The 18,719-nt window shown below is 43.7% G+C and overlaps 3 protein-coding genes across 5 annotated transcripts in view; 1 reads left to right on the top strand and 2 right to left on the bottom strand.

The window, feature by feature from the left end:
- The window catches only part of LOC106740546 (nephrin-like), a 522,836-nt gene that overhangs the window by 110,033 nt on the left and 394,084 nt on the right, over window positions 1–18,719 (top strand). The gene's annotated exons all lie outside the window — the stretch shown is intronic.
- Window positions 1,052–8,151, bottom strand: LOC106740548 (glucose dehydrogenase [FAD, quinone]-like). Of its 2 annotated transcripts, none has more exons than XM_014611710.1 (9): window positions 8,066–8,151; window positions 6,685–6,895; window positions 5,708–5,836; window positions 5,423–5,619; window positions 5,230–5,327; window positions 4,018–4,294; window positions 3,174–3,642; window positions 2,337–2,725; window positions 1,052–1,295 (listed from the first exon to the last, which is right to left on the bottom strand). In XM_014611710.1, exons 1-9 carry the CDS (start codon window positions 8,066–8,068, stop codon window positions 1,209–1,211), a joined length of 1,860 nt encoding a protein of 619 aa, XP_014467196.1. In that variant the 5' UTR covers window positions 8,069–8,151; the 3' UTR covers window positions 1,052–1,208. The 2 variants fall into 2 exon arrangements, with proteins under 2 accessions (XP_014467196.1, XP_014467197.1); XM_014611711.1 differs by having other exon boundaries at window positions 6,685–6,846; window positions 8,066–8,142.
- The window catches only part of LOC106740547 (glucose dehydrogenase [FAD, quinone]-like), a 36,982-nt gene continuing 27,277 nt past the window's right edge, over window positions 9,015–18,719 (bottom strand). The window contains exons 4-10 of one of the 2 annotated variants that reach the window (XM_014611709.1): window positions 17,928–18,124; window positions 16,527–16,886; window positions 15,043–15,190; window positions 11,852–12,169; window positions 11,090–11,460; window positions 10,086–10,180; window positions 9,015–10,003 (exon numbers count right to left, since the gene is read on the bottom strand). In XM_014611709.1, coding sequence (XP_014467195.1) covers window positions 9,922–10,003; window positions 10,086–10,180; window positions 11,090–11,460; window positions 11,852–12,169; window positions 15,043–15,190; window positions 16,527–16,886; window positions 17,928–18,124 — 1,571 coding nt within the window. In that variant the 3' untranslated portion in view covers window positions 9,015–9,921. The remainder of the gene's footprint in view (window positions 10,004–10,085; window positions 10,181–11,089; window positions 11,461–11,851; window positions 12,170–15,042; window positions 15,191–16,526; window positions 16,887–17,927; window positions 18,125–18,719) is intronic. The other variant, XM_014611708.1, reaches the window with a different exon arrangement.

Genomic DNA, 18,719 nt, shown 5'->3' with positions numbered 1-18,719 from the left:
GATGATAAAAGATTGTGAAGTATTATCGCCGATAACGTTTCGCATTCTCAAATCAACGGAGTCGCTATTTGCGAAAGCGCTATTGCAATTTACGTTCAAGAAGAATTATCCAAATCCCGTTTAACAACGTTCCCCGGTGGGGCGGGCGCGCGGGTAAACGCATTAACACGACTTAATAGACAGTATTTTTCGTTATTCGAACACGTCGATTGTTCGTATATCCCCGCGGCTCAATTATCAACGGATCGAAACTTTTTTCCCCCGGTTCGAGGGCGTTCATCGGGCGTTCGGGTTTAATGCACTCCCGAGGCCGGGGCGCATTCGATCTCGAAAAGTTCAGACGGATGAATAGCTACTGAGGTCAAGCGAGGGGTCGCGAAATCGCTCTCTCGTGTAAGCACGCGAGTCTAAAGGAGGTCGAGTGCGGCTCTCCAGGCTTCCAGCTTCTGCGACTCCTCGCGGAGCCCGAGCCGGTACCGTTCCATTTCGCCGTCGTTTCAACGAGACGTATTTCTTCGTTTCATTCTTCTTTTCATCTTAATAATTGAGACGTAAGATATCGCAAGTGGACCCTTACCGAGTCCGTACCGCGACCCTAATTTCACTCGCACACTTCTGCTGGCGAGTTTAGGCAATCATCCTCGATCGCTTCGTTTTCACAAGATTTCTGGCGCCCGGTCGCCGGAAATTGGCTGGTTCGAATAACGCCTCGTCGTTTCAGGCTGCTATCTGCAGCGGGGAAACTTGAAAACCCGAATTTCAAGCGTCGGAACTAATCGGTAAACGTTAAGCGGCGTCGCGCGGCATAAAAGCGCGACTTCAACTGTATGGCTAAGTACGCGCAATCAGGATGTTTTACGAGATACTTGAAATCGCCTCGACTCGCAGACGATTCCCAGTGGATAATTTACATACAGTGAATTACCTTAATTGTCACAGCAACTCTTGTTCCGTAAACCGTCTTATCCTTATTGTTTCGACTGATATCCGAAGCCGGTTTAGAGCGAACTGGTTTAGGGTGATGGATAAATCAACGACGACGAAACGGGGCTGCGTGTGCACGCGAATACGTCTTTATTAAATACTTCACGAAGTCGTCATATCTCTGAAAATTCTTTCTTCGGAACAAAGTTTAATCGTATTCCTTATTTTCGTTGTTGTATAAAAATGACAGGCGCGTGGTCGCAATGATGCTTCCGCTCGATCGCTTAAAACATGCCGTAATCCTTTTTGATGAATTCGGCGGCTCTTTCGCCGATCATATGAATCGTAGCAACGGGATTGCCGGATATGACCTACGTGATACAAATGAGGCACTCGTTAATTATCATCGTCGAACTAATCGCTCGCGTCAAGGACGCATTGCCTGTTGCTTTGGAGTATTCGTGGAGAAAATGATTTAGCGCGATGTTAAACGATTTTTCATATAGACGCGTGTTGAAAAGATGCACAAAAGAATATTACTTGTACTGCGAAGGAAAGCAATTATTCAGTTTATTTTTTTTTTCTTAATGGTTGTCTTGAACAAAGAATATTTTCTTGACATAGTATTAAAATAAGTTCGTCGCACAAATATTAGAAAAGTTTACTATCATTCATTCCGAAGAAGAATTTGTCTTCTTTTCAAGAATGTTATCAACTTTATCGAAGAAAAATTAAATTCGATTAATTGGAATGAATAAACCGAAACTTTAATTTTGGTATTCTAATTTAGCATTTTTGAATGGACTGTTATACTTATTAGGATTGAGAATATATTTTGAATAAATTTTATGTACTCATGATTGAACTTATGACATACTTACGGATATATACTTGCTTCAAGTATTTATAAGTTTATATATCCGTAAGTATTTATTATAAGCATTTAATTAATTAAATTAAATATATTAAATATATTCTCATTTCTAGTAAATTTAATACTTCAATCAAGAATATTACATTAAAATGCTAAAATTCAAACTTCGGTTTATTTATATTCCACTTCAGACAGCATAATGTTTAAAATCGGATCATAAGACGTCTTATGACCCGATTTTAAACGTCATACTCTTTGGGAATTAAACGAATTGAACTTTTTTCTCGATAAAATGTATAATATTCTCGAAAAGAGAATACGTTCTTTTCTTGTGTAAATGATAAGCTTATTTAATATTTGTGATGAGTATATTTCAATTTTATTATCAAGAGGAAATATTCTTCGTTCAAGATAAGCATTACTTAAAAGAAGAAAAATAAACTGAGTAATTCTTCGCAATATAAGTAATATTTTTCTGAGTGCAGGAGCCGCATGAAATTTCGATACCTTCGGAGACAAATTAGCAGAAAAGAATTACCTGCGGCATAATGGATGCGTCGGCCACTCTCAGTCCTTCCACGTCGTAAACCTTGAGATTCGGATCAACGACGGCCATGCTGTTGTCGTACGAGCCCATCCTGCACGTACCAGCCTGATGGTTTTCGGGCCTAGTCTTGTAGCGAATTTGGCAGTCCCAATATTTTTCATTCAGTATCCCTCCATCGATCGGCTTACCGAACTTTTTACACTGTTGGGCAGAATCTTCGATCAACTTCAATTCATACTTTTGCAACGTTTTCGCATTCGTTAGCTTTATGATCTTCTGAAGACCTTGGTAGATAATATTTCGGTCCCGGGATTTCGATAGTTCGTTACTCCATATGTTCGGAGGCTGCATAGGATCCCTCGAGTCGAGCGTGAGGCGGCCTGAAATTTATCAAAATTACACGTCTCGCCACGATGTCACGTTTTCGTGCGATCGGAATTCGCCGTAGAGAAGAGATTTCGCGTTTCGCTTTCTCCGTGCTCTGTGCATTTTTTGTTTTCTTTTCACTCGTTCAGCCATAGCGCGGTTGTAATCGTGAATTTTCGTTAGTGATATCGTAGATAAGATGAACGAAGATTACGGGGTACCTAAAGAGAGAAGGACAAGGAGGAAGTAGCGAGTTTTCTACCGCGTTTTACTCAAGATATCGTGAAATAGTTGCTTCCATTTCGCTAACGATCGTTTACCGCGTTGGAATATCGTTAACGAGGGCACTCGGCTGTTTTTTTTTTTTTTTTACTCCATCGGAATACGGGGAGTGCACGGCACAGTATTTCACTGTACGCTGTACGCGTCACACACGCGGCTTGTGCGATCACACGCGTTTACCTCTGCTAGTTGTCTGAAGATTTACGGATGTGAACCGGATGGTCTTATTTTTACTGTGCGTCTGCAAGTCCGGTATTCTGCCGCCGGTGTCGCAGGTGGCTTGATAGCCGGCGAAGAAGATCTGGATGTCCGGATCGTCTTCGGTGGTGTAGGTAGAAGTCAGTATCGCAGTAAGTTGAGCCAGACCCGTAGACGAAAGCGGCCCGGTTTGATTCAAGATGTACAAATTGGCGTTAACCAGGGTCAGTTCTTCCTCAGCCGTTTGATTCAGAGTAAAGTCCACGCCGAAGGACGCGTGATTGTGAAGGTTCTCGCCGACGCCCGGTAGATTGACGACCGTGCGAATGCCCATCGCGTCTAAGTGCCTCTTCGGCCCGATGCCCGATAGCAGCAGAAGCTGGGGCGAATTTACGGCGCCGGCGGTGAGAATCACTTCCTTCCTCGCGTTCACCGTGTACGTACGACCGTTCTACGAGCAGGACGTTAATTGTCGATTAAAAGTCTCTGTCGCACAGTTGGACACGTAGATAAACAATTAGATACACTGAGAAACTCCAGTTTGGTTGCATCAGTCGAGACGCGGCCGATCGAGCGCGCGATTTGGTTGGAGAGAGGCAAATTTTTGATTACCAAACTTGATTCTTATAATCGGAAATTTGGTTCCCCTCAACTGAATCGCGTTTAATTGCCTGTTTTCCGATGCGACCGAACTGGTTTCTCAATGTAGCTAGATAAATGGATGAATAAATATTAGACGGATAAATTATTCATTGGTAAATAGGCGCAATCGCCGAATCGCGGGTGCAGCAAGAACTCAAGGAAAACGGGAAGGCAATCGGCTCACCATGACGACCGTGATCCCGCTGGCCCTCACTTGCTTCCCGACGTTCCTCGTATGGATTTTTGTCGCGGTTGCGTTCAGAGCTACGTGTAGATTTTTACGGTCCCGGGCCGGCCACAAGTAAGCCCTGGACGAGCTGAGCCTGACGCCCTTCTTGCTGATCGTTTGAGCTACGGTGAAACCCACGATCTTCTCGCCGACTACGTCGTTGGTGGTGCCTAACTCTGTCTCTTCCGCCGCGTCGAGGATGTCCTTGGCGAATTGTGGCTGCCAGGGGAATCTATTAATGAAAGTAATCAGCGGAGTTGAACGCGCGCGTTCGGACCTATTAAAGCGGCGAGAAGGCCGCGGGGATTACGTTAAAGGCGCTCTGCTCCTCGTTCGTATAGCGAAAACGTATAGTTTCTATTTAGCCGATGTCGTCGCATCAATTCCGCTGTAATCGCTGACGCGCGAGTAAACGGCCGACACCGGGATACTTCTCGACGATGAGTCTGATAATTCCCGCGTGCTGGCCGCTTGCACGAATTGCTTACGTCCCGAATGATTCTGAATCTCCCCGACGTGTTGCACGCTGAACACTCATACGAAGTAGAGTCCCTCAAATAAGAGTTTCTCTCTGAGTTTCTGATCGAAAAAGGCGGTCTGGTTTGTCACTAGAAGTGACTTATATATGAAAAGTATCTACTCAATAACCTCCACAAGAAACTTCCGTTAGCGCAATGTTATTTTCTGCAAATGATTATTTAAAAAAAATACTGTAATGTGCAGTTTTTTTTTTTTTTCGAATAAAGATTTGTTCCACACTGCAAATACAAGTGGGTTATTTTTACACGCATAAACGTCTAAAAATGACACATTTGACTGAGGCTCTTTTTACATGCTTCTCGCTTTAGGTTATGTCATTTGAAACGTTTAATTTCGTATTAAATTATAAATTAACACGTTCAATTGTACTAAGTGATTTAGACGTGATTTGGAGCGGCAAAAAGTGTGTAAGAAGAGTCTCGGCTAAAATAACATACTTGAATTTGCAGATATAGTCCCTTAATTGATAATTCTCAATTACGCCATTTTCGATTACATAAGAAACTAGATAAAACAGAAGCAAGTCGGAAGTCGTCCAGACTCTTTGTTTAAAGGACTCCGGTAAGAAGGATGCTGTGAAAACGATAACGGATATTATAGGAAATGAATATCACGATAATCGCACACCTTTCGACCGTCAACGGGCCTCCGTAGCCATGATAGAACTTGTCGACGAACTTGTCGATGTCTTCGTTGTTTTCCGATTTCTTGAAGTACGGCAATACCTAGCGAACGGAGGAATTAATATTAGAGATATCTTGGCACAGTGCTTCGCGTAGGACAGGCAATGATTCCGTAAGTTGAGCGTGAGAGATCGTACTTCCTGCCACGACCATCCCTCGGCTCCCATTTTCACCCATCTCGTGTAATCCTTCTCGTGGCCGCGATGGTAAGCCATACCGTGATGAGAAGTGCATCCGCCGAGATTCTTGCCCCTCGGCCAGCTACACCTGCCGCCGTTTTCCAAACAAGCATACTTCTCGTTCTTGGTCTTGTACTTCCAATCTAAATCCGTGTCTGTAACACGGGGGCACAAAAGGAAATGATTAATCATCGTGCTCGCGGACCCCGACAGTCGCAAGAGCGCGAGAAACGAGAACATTACTGAGATAGAGCTGAAGATTGCTCGGTATTTGCATGCCGGGTGGCTCGTCCGGTCCAGCTTCTACGAGGAGCACTGACCATTTCTTGATTTCGCTCAGTCGGGCGGCCACGATCGGTCCGGCTGCTCCAGCTAAATCGACATCCAAAACAGAAGGTGGTTAAGTGTTCTTTTCTTTTTTAACGTTGACGTTTGATTTCTGGATTGGTCGCGAAGATCAACTCGCTCGTCGCCAAGGTACAATTTTATACTTGCTGACTGTAACGTGACGAAATATCTCAGCAAACACTAACTAAAAGTAAGATAACGTCAATGTTATAATTTCTCACTCAACAATGTAATTGTCACATAACACGGGCGTTATATTACATTTGCATTGTTGAGTGAGAAATTATAATATTGATATTATATATTTCTGATTGATTGATATTTGGGATGTCTCCTTTAGTTTATCAATCGATATATCATACCGATGTCATAATAGTACTAATTAAGCTGAAAGATTAATTAATTTTATTAGAAATTAGTAAAACTTCTTTTTGGTTTTTGGAGAATCTTTATACAGAAAGAAGTGTTAGATTTAATTAAGTAATTGCTCCAATATTTTCTTTAGCAGATTTTTGAATTGAATAAATTTTACTTGGATCAGTAAATATTTTTTTTACTCGGATAATTTATTTGGAAAATATTTTACTCGGATCAAGTAAATATTAATTGGTCCAAATAATAATATGCTAAGGAATATTGGAGTAATTATTTACTTGAATCTAGCATTCTCTCTTTCTTTCCCTTCTGTATAAGAAAGAATAGAAGTCATGAAATATCAATTCTTATAAATAGTTGAAAGAGAAATTTGAAGTAAAATTGAATCTAAAAGGACATCGAGGATTAATTGCCGGGCAGACAAAAGGGTGTTCTCGTTGGTGTGCTTCGTTGTTGTTAATCGTTTACTCTCGGGTTCACATTTACCCCGGATTTACCTCCGACGACGATGAAGTCGTAAGTGACGCTCGGTCTCGAAATAGGCTTCACGTGGTTGCACGGGTCGTTGATAGCCGGACTGTAAGCAGCCATCGTGTTCAGCGCAGCGAGGAGATAAGTCACGGGACTCGTAGTGCAGACATCGGCCATCGAGAGTCCGCCTATGAACGGGTTCGGACACGCGGTCGGCATCTCGTAAAGTGACAAATTCTGCAATAACGCACCGATATACAATTTGCACGCGACTGCAAACATTGCCGTGAATTTCCGAACGGAGCTTCGTACATCGTGCGTAACCATTGTGCATAATTGCGAACAGCGATGCTCCATTATATCATAATGAATATCACGGCTAATGTTAGCGTATCTCGCTAGAAGAGAAGGTGAAATTATGGTCCCCTATTTACATTTTGTACAACAACTTTGTTAATAATCGATCATTTAAATTGAAAACTTAACGATTACACTCAAAGTGTTGTCCAATCGATTCTAGACTCAAAGTTATGTGAAATATTTCTTACTTAGGACGTTATTTATAAAAATGTGGCTACACTGCGTAGTGGATCGAAGAGAAATAGGGATCGTAATGTGGTCCTCCTTTAAAATAAATTTAAAAAATTGGTTTTGTTTGAAAAACACAGTTATTTGTTACAAATTTATATATTCAAAATAAATTCTCTCAAAAGGAATAACAATGAATATAACTATGAATTTTTAATGAAGATTTAATTTAAGTGTTGAAATAGAGATAATGTCTAACGTAGATAATTCTTCGTCAGAAGATAAATACAAACTGTCAAAATAACAAATTCTACAAGACGAACAGATACTTTTAAACTTAACTTGAATTATTGACTTATCGATATTTTACTCGGATTAATTTTAAATATTATTTGGCCCGAATAAAAATTTGCTTCGACATGGAAACATTAAATGCTGAAGTATCTTGAAAACGTTCCGAAACGTTTGTAAAGAAAAATGCATTATAATAAATGCCGACTATTGTCTATTAGCACCACTGCGTATTATAGTGGGCTACGTAAACAAATGATCTCATTTAATGATTCTAGTAATAGCCAGAATTCGTTACCTGATAGCGGAGATATTAAGGAGCCAGAATACCACTTTCTCTTCTGTTATCCGCGTTAACGGATTAAATATCGCGGCAAATGATCGAACGTTCGTTGCGAGCGAAAGAGACGTAAACAATCGACGCTCTTGCGCGATGTCGACGCTGCGAGATCACTGACGTACGTGAAAGAAAAAAATATACGAGAAAAAAATCCGAAAATCGATTTTCTTACGTTGACCGTGGAATCCTCGCACTACTTTGCGATACACGCGAGATACGATGTGCATTCGTCGCGGATGTCAACGTACCATTTTTTCTACAGTCGCGTCTGGCCTGCCTTCGGAAGAAACTGTCCTGTGGAATAAAACTGTCCGTTTTCCTCGTTTGCTTCACGTTTTCCCGATTGCGACACTCTCTCTGCCGTTACTTTATTATATACTCGCTTCATAATAACATGCACATACACGTTCTTTGAAACGTCTAGCCGTGATTAAGTGTTGAAGTAGCAACTAACCGATAATCGCGACACTTGTTATAGCCTCGCGCTTGTCACACTTGTAAATCACCGGGACGCGCTATCAACGCAGGGGAATTGATAAATAGCGTGTCAGTAAAATAGTACAAAATAAAACAGACTGCCGAGCTGCCACGAATTGCACTCTTCGGTTTTTCCTTTTTTATATATTTTTATATATATATANTTTTTTTTTTTTTTTTTTTTTTAATAGTCCTCTATTTCTGGACGTTCGAAGGGAGGATTTGCATAGCGAGTGTAAAGTTTGATCGATGTTCACTTATCGATATAATCGTCGCTTTTATTGAATTACGACGCGCAAGTTAATTAAACGGAATGAATGCAATATCCGTTTCGAGTTGAGGCTTACAAACGAATATCTGCTTTCTTTTCACGGCTCGCAATTATTTCGCAATTATGAAACAACATGGAAAATCGTTGAATCGTGAATTCCTCTCTTTCTCTCTCTCTCTCTCCCTCTCTCTCTCTCTGATTTCCCTTATAATATAGAAATTATAATAAATTCGTCGATTCGAAAACGCGAAGGGACGAGTACGCAGTGGAAACCGCTGGTTGCACTTTATTCCGTTCGCGGCCACCGTCGCGCGATTTCCTCTACACTCGCACGGTAATGACAGCGTGTCTTGTCACGCGCTTATCTGCAGCGCGCCGTTCGCAACTCGGCTTCGTGGAGGAGCAGGTCGTCGGAGAGCGGATGTGTGAGCGATGTTCTAAATCTGGTGTCTGCTATTATGCAATCTCGTTTATTTACAGTATTTTGATTTACATTCGCGCATCCCGCGAGCAAGCAAACGGCCGAAAGAGCTATCCATATTTATAATCCGTTTCGTTCCCTATGTATTCCTACGTAGGGGCGATCGACCGCCGCGTTTCCGGCGTGTACGATCGTTAGCCAGGTACCGGGAATTTGTCTTTGGTCATCGCATTCGATAGGACGTTCTCACGCGAATAGTACGTATTATTGCTAAAGCTAAGGAAGTACTTGAGAATCTCTCTCGATGCCGACGAGGGATCCTCGCGACACGACGTGTACACGTAGTTGGCAAGCTCTTCGTAAATCTAAACGCGACGCGTACTTACGCGTAGTCGAACGACGGCGAATCGGAACACATTCGAGTTCGTAATCGTAAAGCTCACTGAGAATGAACGGTAGTACATGGTAACGTAATACTCTTAAATTGTACGGAGATTCATGTGTTCGCGGCCAAACGATCGCGACTATTACGTATCTCGCCGAAAGTCGCGCGACGCGCTGGGAAATGCGCGCGGAAATCTCGGAAATTATTAACTAACTGAAATAAGTGAAGCATGGCGGTACGACGACGACGACAATTCCTGTTCGATCGCGCGACTCTCTCTCTCTCTCTCTTTCTCTTTCTCTCTTGCTCGCTTGCTACGTCAATGAAAACAATTGCACGTTGCAGCGTTGTAATTAGTCGGGTCCGATGCGGCGATCGAGCGAGATGGCGACGCCGTGGAGAAAGGAAATTGCACCCTGCGTGTCTCTTCCGGAGGGTCCTTCGCCTTCGGTCGCGTTCACGCCGACTTTCTTAGGCACCTTGCGGATCAGTTGGGGGAAGAGGAAACGCGACAAATCGTACGAGACTAGATCGATCGCGGACATCTCGGCTACCATATAGCCTGGTCCCAATCGATGTACTTGATTCCCCAGAGCAGCAGGTCCAGCGAGTTGTCGATCGTCGGCCGGGAACTAGGAAACATGGTAAATTGCTGGTGACTAATGAGGCTTCCATTGGCTGTTTTTCCATAAGGGGGAAGGTGCTTTCCCGTACCATTGTGTCGGATTGACGCCCCAGTCGGACTTGATGAACGCGGCCGCCCTTTCGCCGATCATCATGGCCGGCGCCGCCGTGTTGCTCGACGTTACCTTGAAGAGAACAATCGTACGCTTTGCGCTCACTCGCTCTCTGTCTCTCTGCTTATTTCTTTCGTTTCTCCCGCGGATGGCGGGAAGAAATACGTGGAAGAAATTGCGAACGAGCTCTTACTGACTATTCGGCTTCGCGCGAAATATCGACCGGATATTCGATACATGCATATACCGAGGTAAAATCATAGAGGAGCAAAATCAGATGGAATTTATTAGGTGCTTGCAAAAGTCCGTGAGGTCACAAGTAGACGATTCTAGCAGCGACTTAGTAATTGTTTTATTATATCTGACGCATGGTTCCGAAATGTCGAGGAAGTGCGAAAATAGGCCGGTGAATGGGTTATCTCAAAAGATGAGTTATTTTATCGGCGCGGGGTCAAACTATTGCCCGAAAGATAGCGAGAAATTATTGATAGCAACGGCCAGTACTTTGATTAAAATACTATATATATATATCATCTCATTGTCACTGATAACTAAAAGTAGCTTTAATATCATACGAACTTTTGCAAGTATCTATATAATAGATAAAATCAAGGAAGAGTGAGTCATAGAGAAATAAGATAAACGTAGACGGAACAAACTATCAGATTAATATTATCGGGTCTAATCTTGTTAATTCATCGTTGCGTAATAGGAAATTCCAATCAGCGATAAACGTATAACGACGAAAACACATGCGCATAATAATAGCGCTTAATAATATCTCAGAATAGAATTCTCGGCAAGAAGAAAACAGCAAATTCAAGTCTCTCTCTTTCTCTCTCTCTCTCGCGCGATCCTCTCAATAATTGCCCGCTGAGACCCGCCGGCCGTTCGTTCGATCGGAAAACACGATTCGCAATCGAGATGGCAGACGCATCGACGTCTCGGCATTGGCGGTGCTTCTGCGAAGACGATGCTTACCTGCGGCATGATGGACGCGTCGGCCACGCGGAGGTTTCGCGTGCCGTGTACTCTCAATTGATCGTCGACCACGGCCATGGGGTCGGTCGCCGGCCCCATCTTGCAAGACCCTGCCTGATGGTTTTCCGGGCCGGTGTCCTGGCGCACCGCGCAGGACCAGTAATCCTTGCTCACGAACGGAAATCGGGAGCACGCTTGCAGCGGCCTGTTGCTCAGAGTCATGTTGTACTTGGCCATGGCGGTGGTATTGGCGAGAGACAGCGCGACCTCGATGCCTTCCACGAGGATCGCCACGTCCATGGGATCGCTCAAGTAATTGGCCCATATGATCGGCTTCTCCAAGGGATTGTTGCTAGCCAGACGGAGGGAACCTGCAGCCAGGTGTTCGTGGTCGGAGAAAAAAAAATCGAAAGAGAGCCGAGGGGGGGGGTAGATAATAATAAATGAAAAACGCAGTATTAAACGCATCGAAATTCATTGGAATCGGAACGCGACCGCTGACGTCAACCGGGACATTAATTAATCAATTTGCAGAAATTTCCTCGTAATAACTCGATCGACGGTGAAGGTGAGCGTGGAGGGGGGAAGGGGCATATCATTCTCGCGTTAAATTACGTATGGAATTTTGAGCGGCGCGGCGCGTAATCGATAATAAATTCATCGCAATTAACCATCTAATTAGCATTTTTCCGGCCAGGGAAGGATGGAGGGAGGAAGGGGAGGGAAAGGGGGCGAATAGTTCGGGCTAATTACGCCGCTTACCCTTGCTGCGCGGCTGTATATTCGTCGGCGACATGCTGATGCTGCGACCGTCCCCGTTCATGGTGGCTCCCACCTCGCCGGTGGTGGCGCAGGCCGCCTGATAGCCGCCGAAGAACACCTGAATATCGGGGTGATCCGGAGTCGTGTAGATCGACGGCAGTATTCCGGTCAATTGCGCCAAACCCGTCGACGACATCGGTCCTTTCTGAAAGGCAATATATTCCGTGGCAGCCGCCCAGTTCAGGTCGTACACGTTCGGCTGATTGATGGTCCACGATAAAGTGTACGACACGTGATTATGCAGGTTCTCCCCGACACCTGGAACGAAGTAGGTGGACGTTCGATTATCGATCCTTTCCTCGCGTCGTAATCCGACCGGGAAACGTCGGCCCGCCGTTTCGCCGATTGGCGTCTTATGCCGCGCGGGACCGTAAACTTTACGCTTTCCATCAAAGTTTTCATCGGCCGTTGCTGCCTTGCACTGTTCTCTCTCTCTCTCTCTAACACGGGTCTTTAATTTAACGCGTAAGCGTGGGAATTAATATCGGCCGCCCATTAAAAACGAGGTGCTCCGGCGAACTCGAGGGGTGTATTTCTTTTCTTCCGGGCGAGATCGATCCCTTCTCCGCGCAATAAAGATTCAATTAACACGTTGAACGCCGCGACGGTGACCGGCGCTGTGATACTGACTGCATCTCGTTAAATTACGTGTGGAGTATAATTAATCACATTTGAGAAGTCAATCGTACGGCCGATAGAAGGCCGAACGTAACAAGTGACGGGAAATTGTGGCCCTCTGGAGTTATACTTTATTTATCGTGTCTTTGGTAATTCAATCGTCAGTTCAAACTTTTGCGCAACAGAAATCAACGCGGCAATCAACCTGTTAATTCTCCCGTTAACTCCCGACAACTTCCCGAGGCGAAATTTTGGTTCCGCATTAACCCTGCAAATTCTATCGAACTTGGAGGACCTTACACAGGCTACTGTTCTATTCTGATGCCGCAAATAGTTGCTTAATGTCGTTTGCTGAATTATCCTTAAAATAGGACTCACAATTCGGATTAATTACTTATTTAATATTTGATTATATCTCAATGTTCTACCTGTATTTAATTTGATTTAACTGCAGGTGGAATATGCACGCAATATAAATGAATATTAAATAATTTAAACTTTAACGAACCAATCTCTCTAGTTAATGAATAAGTAAGACAGCGAATTTTGCTTCTTCGTAGTCTTTTCATTTTTCACTTCATTCATCGGCATTGGAAATGTATTGTATAATACATATATTAAATATACAATCTGCGGTATTTGAAAACATAAAATATATCGTTATTCATATCCTAATGTCCTCCGTATTGGTTTCCCGATGCAATATTTTCCTCCTCCAGCATCAACAAGGCGCTTCGGATTAGCTCGTAGCACCGACATTCGTGTAGATTCGATTTCATCGGCAAAATACATGTTAATTAAAGCGGTGTCGTCGAGTGTTCGATTAAATATTTCAAGAGCCGAAATATTTTGAAATATTTTGCGTTAAATATAACGTGACATTCAATCAAGGACAAACACGCGACGCGCGATAGTACAAAACAATAACAAAAAAGGGTCACCGTCCCATCCGCGTCAATCGCTTACCGTCGCCGCCCCACCACCGAAACACCGAATGATGACAACAATCACACTTTCAAAACATCGCGGACCTTTAAGGCGATCGAACGTACCTTCGTGCGTCGCCCGCTTTTCCCAATATTTTCATTTAGTTCCGAGCCGGCGAGCGACACACATATCACGGGCGGATTACGTCGGTACGGTATTAACATTCCTCTCGGGTAGAGTGAAATATTTCATCGGCTCTTGATATACTCTCGTCGACATCGCGTTATTTAACACGTGTGTCTTCAATCGAATCGCATTTACGTCGGTGCCGGTGCAACGAAGCAGCCAGCAAATCGGGAAGCCAGGGTGCAGGACACTGCAGGGACGTGGGTTGCGATACATCGTATATTTCAAGGTGTGTCAATCATTTGTTACATAGGAAGTTCTTAACGAACATTTGAACGAGTTTACCGACGAAGTTACCGGTGATAAAGAGATACTCGAGTCGAAATTTAGGCCGGCATTCAGAGTCATCATTTGACAAGCAATTATAGCTTTATGATTCTTTAATTTTTTTTTTCGTCAATCTATTTCCATATTTATTACATTTCATACAAGAAATATTGATCTAATTAGCCGAACAACGGTCTATGAATACGAATCTGTAATTATGTTCTCAATCAAAGGTCCGAAATAATTCACGATTATGAACACCGGCTTCATTAGAATATAATATAAATCTTGTAAATGTTGATTAATAATGCTTCTTGGATCGCGATTGTTTACATTTACCAATGCTTCGTTTTTGTTTAGTCTTGTTATTGTACGGAATCCAGATCTTTAAATATTTTTTTCTTGTAAACACACATAGCATTATTGGGTGCATAATTATTATCTTTGTCTTTACAGTTTCTTGCTTATCAGCTCTTTAAAAACTCCAGCGAGATTACTACGAAAGAAAAAAGAAATTATTAGCATATATATTCTTTTTACCTATTTACCTATTAATTTTTCTTTTTCTTTTTCTATCTTTTCTTAAATCGTTTAATATTTACTTATTTTACATACTTGCTATTAAATAAATTAAACAATTAATACTGACACTGAAATTAAGAATAGAGATTAAATGCGGGTAAATATTAAAATATTCTTGAATGAGTACTTCTTCGAGCTGCTTTAACATGGAAAAGACGGTAGCAAGCAATCGTTTGCGGTATCAAGATAGGACAAAAAGCTTTATGATCTATATTTCAGGATTCTTCATTGATTCTTCAAATTTTACCGAATTTGCAGGATTAATGTAGAACGAAAATTTCGACTCGAGTTTTGCTAACCTGTTAGCTTCGTCAACTTCTGATTGTATTTGTAATACGCGAGGATACTTGATATCGTTACCGAGAAAGAGAGAGTCATGGGAGAAGAGAAATAGAGAAAGATATGCACATTGAATTAGACGTCGAATGACGAACTTTCACGCGTCACGAAGGAATTGCGTTAAGCAGGATTCGTCGAGTTAACGAACCATCGAGGCGATATATCGACGTATTCCTAATGACTGACTCGCGCACAATGAATGGATTGCTTACCCGGGAGGTCGTTGACTACTGTGACGTTCACCGCGCGCAGATGTTCCTTCGGCCCGATTCCGGAGAGTAGCAACAGTTGAGGCGAATTTACGGCACCACCGGAGGCGATTACCTCCTTTGCGGCGCGGGCAACTCGAAGTTCACCATCCTGAAGATGCGTTCATTGAAACTCACATCACCAAACTCACCGTCACCACGCGCTCTCGAGAGCGCGAACTTGATTTCGCGTCTAAGTGCCGCTAACCGCCCGTGCAAAAAGCAAAGTTCCGCGAGAGAACGGCGATGTTATGTCGCGTATTGTGCCTCGTGCGATTTTCGACGGGGTCCGCGAATCCCTCGCGAGGCTCTACCGCGCGCGATCGATACTTTTGACGGAGAAACGCCACCGCAAATCCCAGTCGCCCCATCGATACAGTTTCTACTTCCTACTACACTACTTGGGGCTCGCGCCGGATTCGAACATCGACGAGCGCGCATCGGCGTAAAACGACGGAATTACGGCGCATCGGTCGCGCTCGGCTCGCGAATATGCAAAGCTCTCGGAGGGTTAAGAACTGTTTTCACAGTGAAATCACGGCGGAGATTTGACTTTTCGAGATAATGTTTTAACTAAGGCGTGTCTCTCCGCGAGAAAATAACCTCCCTCACATCGCGTAATTTCTGCACGCACGGCTATCAGTGTGCGCGCGCGCGTCGTATCTTAATTGTATAGATAACGCGGTAAAACAGCGCAAGATTCTCGATGGGGTTTCCGCTCGTGCGTGATGCAGGTTTTTCAAGCGTGACGCGTTCAACGTATCAAAATAGAGAACCGGCGGTGAGTTTCTCCGCGACTTTCGACTCGATAAAAACCTCCCGCGAAATCGTGAAATCGTGACAAGCGTGGGTTTCCGTGGACTCTTGTCCCTCGCACCACGCTCGATATGTATTGAGAAAATTAATTCGTAAAGCGACACCGTTGAGAAATATAGCAACTGGGAGGGGCGGCTCGTTGTCGGATGGTGAAGTATAAACGCCTTGATTTCCATGAAAGGATGGCATGGGAAATCTCTACTCCGCTCTCGGCCGCACCGATTTCAAAATATTTGTATGTAAATAGTATGTAAGTGTCTTAAATAACCGGTTTGCGAGAAAAGAGAAAAGAAGATCTGCCTTTTGTAGAATATCACTTGCAAGCGTCGCTCTTACGCTCTCGTTTTCGCAATAGATTCGCCAACATAATATTTTCGCACGCCACGTGAGCAATGCCTGAATTCGCGTTATAATTTCTGCAATTAATTCATTGTACCTCCAGGGAACTGACTCATAATAAGCTTGTGTTATCTTTGAGAAATCCGCGTCTGTAAATAACCGGCATTTATCATTCTTGCAGCAATTAAACTGGATGCACGCGAATCGCGAACAATAATCGTGGAGCGGAGAAGAATGCCGTGCCATCTCTCCCGGTAGGACTCGGGGAATACGCGTGACGCTCGTATACTGACTTGATAATACTGCACTCCCACGGCCCTCTGATTCTCGACGATGATCTTCGTGGCGGTGGCGTTGAGAGCGATTTGTAAATTGCGCCGTTGGCGGTACGGGCGGAGGAAAGCCGCGGCGCTACTCATTCGGACACCGTTCTTGCTCGTGCTCTGGGCGACGGTGAACCCCGTAAATTGGTCGCCATTGAGGTCCTCGCTAATCGGGTATCCTCTCTCGGCCGCAGCCGCGAGTATGTCGTCGGCGAGCGCGGGCTTCCAGGGGAACCGTTCGACGTTTAACAGGCCGCCGGTCGAATGATACTTACGACCCACCCGCTTCGTCTCCGTGTTGTTTTCCGAGCACATAAAGTACTGCAGGACCTGCACGAGAGATCGCCTCGTTATCTCTTCATCTCCTTTCCCGAGGGAAATCGAGGTCTGAAATTATTTCTTATCGATCGCACTAATCTTATTAATCGCGAAATATCCATCGTTATTTTCATCCGAGTCACTGAGAGAACTTTTGTTAATTTAACGAGATACCAGATATCCGTAACAAGTGGTTTGTATCTGCAAATATACAAGATGCGGGGTAATAATATACGACACTCTAGCGGGAGCAAATAATTTGTACTTTTAATTTGCCGCTCGAATAAACACTTCTGTATTGGCATGGTCATAATTTGCTAAAATAACAAATGAATGATCAGCAACAATAACTGTTCGATCTGTTTTCGTAACTGATCTTCAAATAAGAAAAGAGCTTTTGTCCTAACTAAGGGATTTTTCTCAGTCATCTCTTGGTTCCCTTGATAGTCTGAAAACATTCATTTCTTACGCTATTTGCGGATGGTTAACCCTCGGTATATCATGATAATTGCCAAATGGAACGAACATTATTTTATCGAAAAGGGTGAATTTTTCCTATGTTTTTTAGACAGTCTCCAAGAAAGGAATCACAACATATCAATTCTGACAAATAATTAGAATTGTTGTTGACAGTTGTCATGACACTTTCTTTCTTAGATGTCTTCCAAAGAACATGGATCTTTTTTCAATAATATAAAATTCGTTCTATCTTAACTGAAGAAAAAAAGTTCACAAACTAAAATCGGCTCCAATCCCCGTTGAAAATTTCCAGGTGGATTCCGACGGAAACTTTTGCGAATCCATATAGGATATTAAACATTCATACAGGAACCCACATGGTGTATGAAAATTCATATAGGAATCCGCATGAATTGTCACTTAGGATCTGGGTTTTTGGCGCAAATCCCCAGAGGGAACCGTGGATTTCCTGTGGATTCCCTGGTTTTGTCAACGGGGATGAAAAAACCTTACGAACGCGCCGAGAGTTAAATACATATCGAAGACAAATCGCGAGGTAATTTCACGAGGACGAATCTACGGGAGAGATCTCACATCGCGCCAGTTCCATCCGGTGTTGCCCATGGCCGCCCAATTGTCGAAATCTTTGGCGTGACCCCTCATATACATCATTCCGTTGTGGACCGACGTACCGCCTAGGTTTTTGCCGCGCGGCCAGCTGCAGGATCCGCCGGTCGACAGACAAGCGTTCATCTCGTTCGTGGTTTGATACTGCCAGTCAATGTCAGTTCCTATCGATAAAATTGTCAGAACGCTCAACATGCGTAAAGCCCGGCCTCCGATCGCAACAGCTCGCGCAATAATATAGATTTCAGACGAGCGTTGCCGCCGAGTTCCTTTCGCGCCGAGCGACTCTCACCGTGTTCGCGATCGAAACGCTGTGTTAGAGGAAAGAAGAGAAAAGGAAGCGAAGAAAGAGCGAGGGAAAAGGGAAAAACAGAAACGATTACCTCCTCCCGATTCGTTATCTCCGGTTACCGCGGGGATATCTCAGGATCCGCCGTGAGCCACCTTTCATCTTTCGTCTACGGACTCCTTGATTAATTCGCAATTAATTCCTCCCCGGCGAAAAGAGCGAGAGAGCCGGTAACTTTTGAATTATACAAGCGATTGAAGATGTAGGTCGTTCCGGGAATTAAGCTTTAGCAGAGATCACGCGCAAACGAGCCTTTAGAACGGATTTTTATTTCGGACTCTCGGACAATATTGAAAGTCAAGAAATCGCCGCGCCGAAAGAACGTTTGATATTCAGCACGGAGAGGAGGAAGAATTTCCGTCTCGAAATTTCTCTCAAAGACGAAAGGTGGTTTCCCTGCGGACGGGGGG

The sequence above is a fragment of the Dinoponera quadriceps genome, unplaced genomic scaffold (genome assembly GCF_001313825.1).
Source record: "Dinoponera quadriceps isolate SergipeBrazil2010 unplaced genomic scaffold, ASM131382v1 scaffold396, whole genome shotgun sequence".
NCBI lineage: Eukaryota > Metazoa > Arthropoda > Insecta > Hymenoptera > Formicidae > Dinoponera > Dinoponera quadriceps.
Note: the sequence above shows the minus strand (reverse complement) of the source record. Positions and strands in the feature narration are given on the sequence as shown.

Excerpts from the sequence above, each read along its gene's own strand:
- LOC106740548 (XM_014611710.1), bottom strand. Across the intron at positions 3,643-4,017 it reads GCGGGATCACGGTCGTCATG|AACGGTCGTACGTACACGGT; the intron begins GTGAGCCGATTG and ends TCCTGCTCGTAG. Across the intron at positions 1,296-2,336 it reads ACGCATCCATTATGCCGCAG|GTCATATCCGGCAATCCCGT; the intron begins GTAATTCTTTTC and ends TGTATCACGTAG.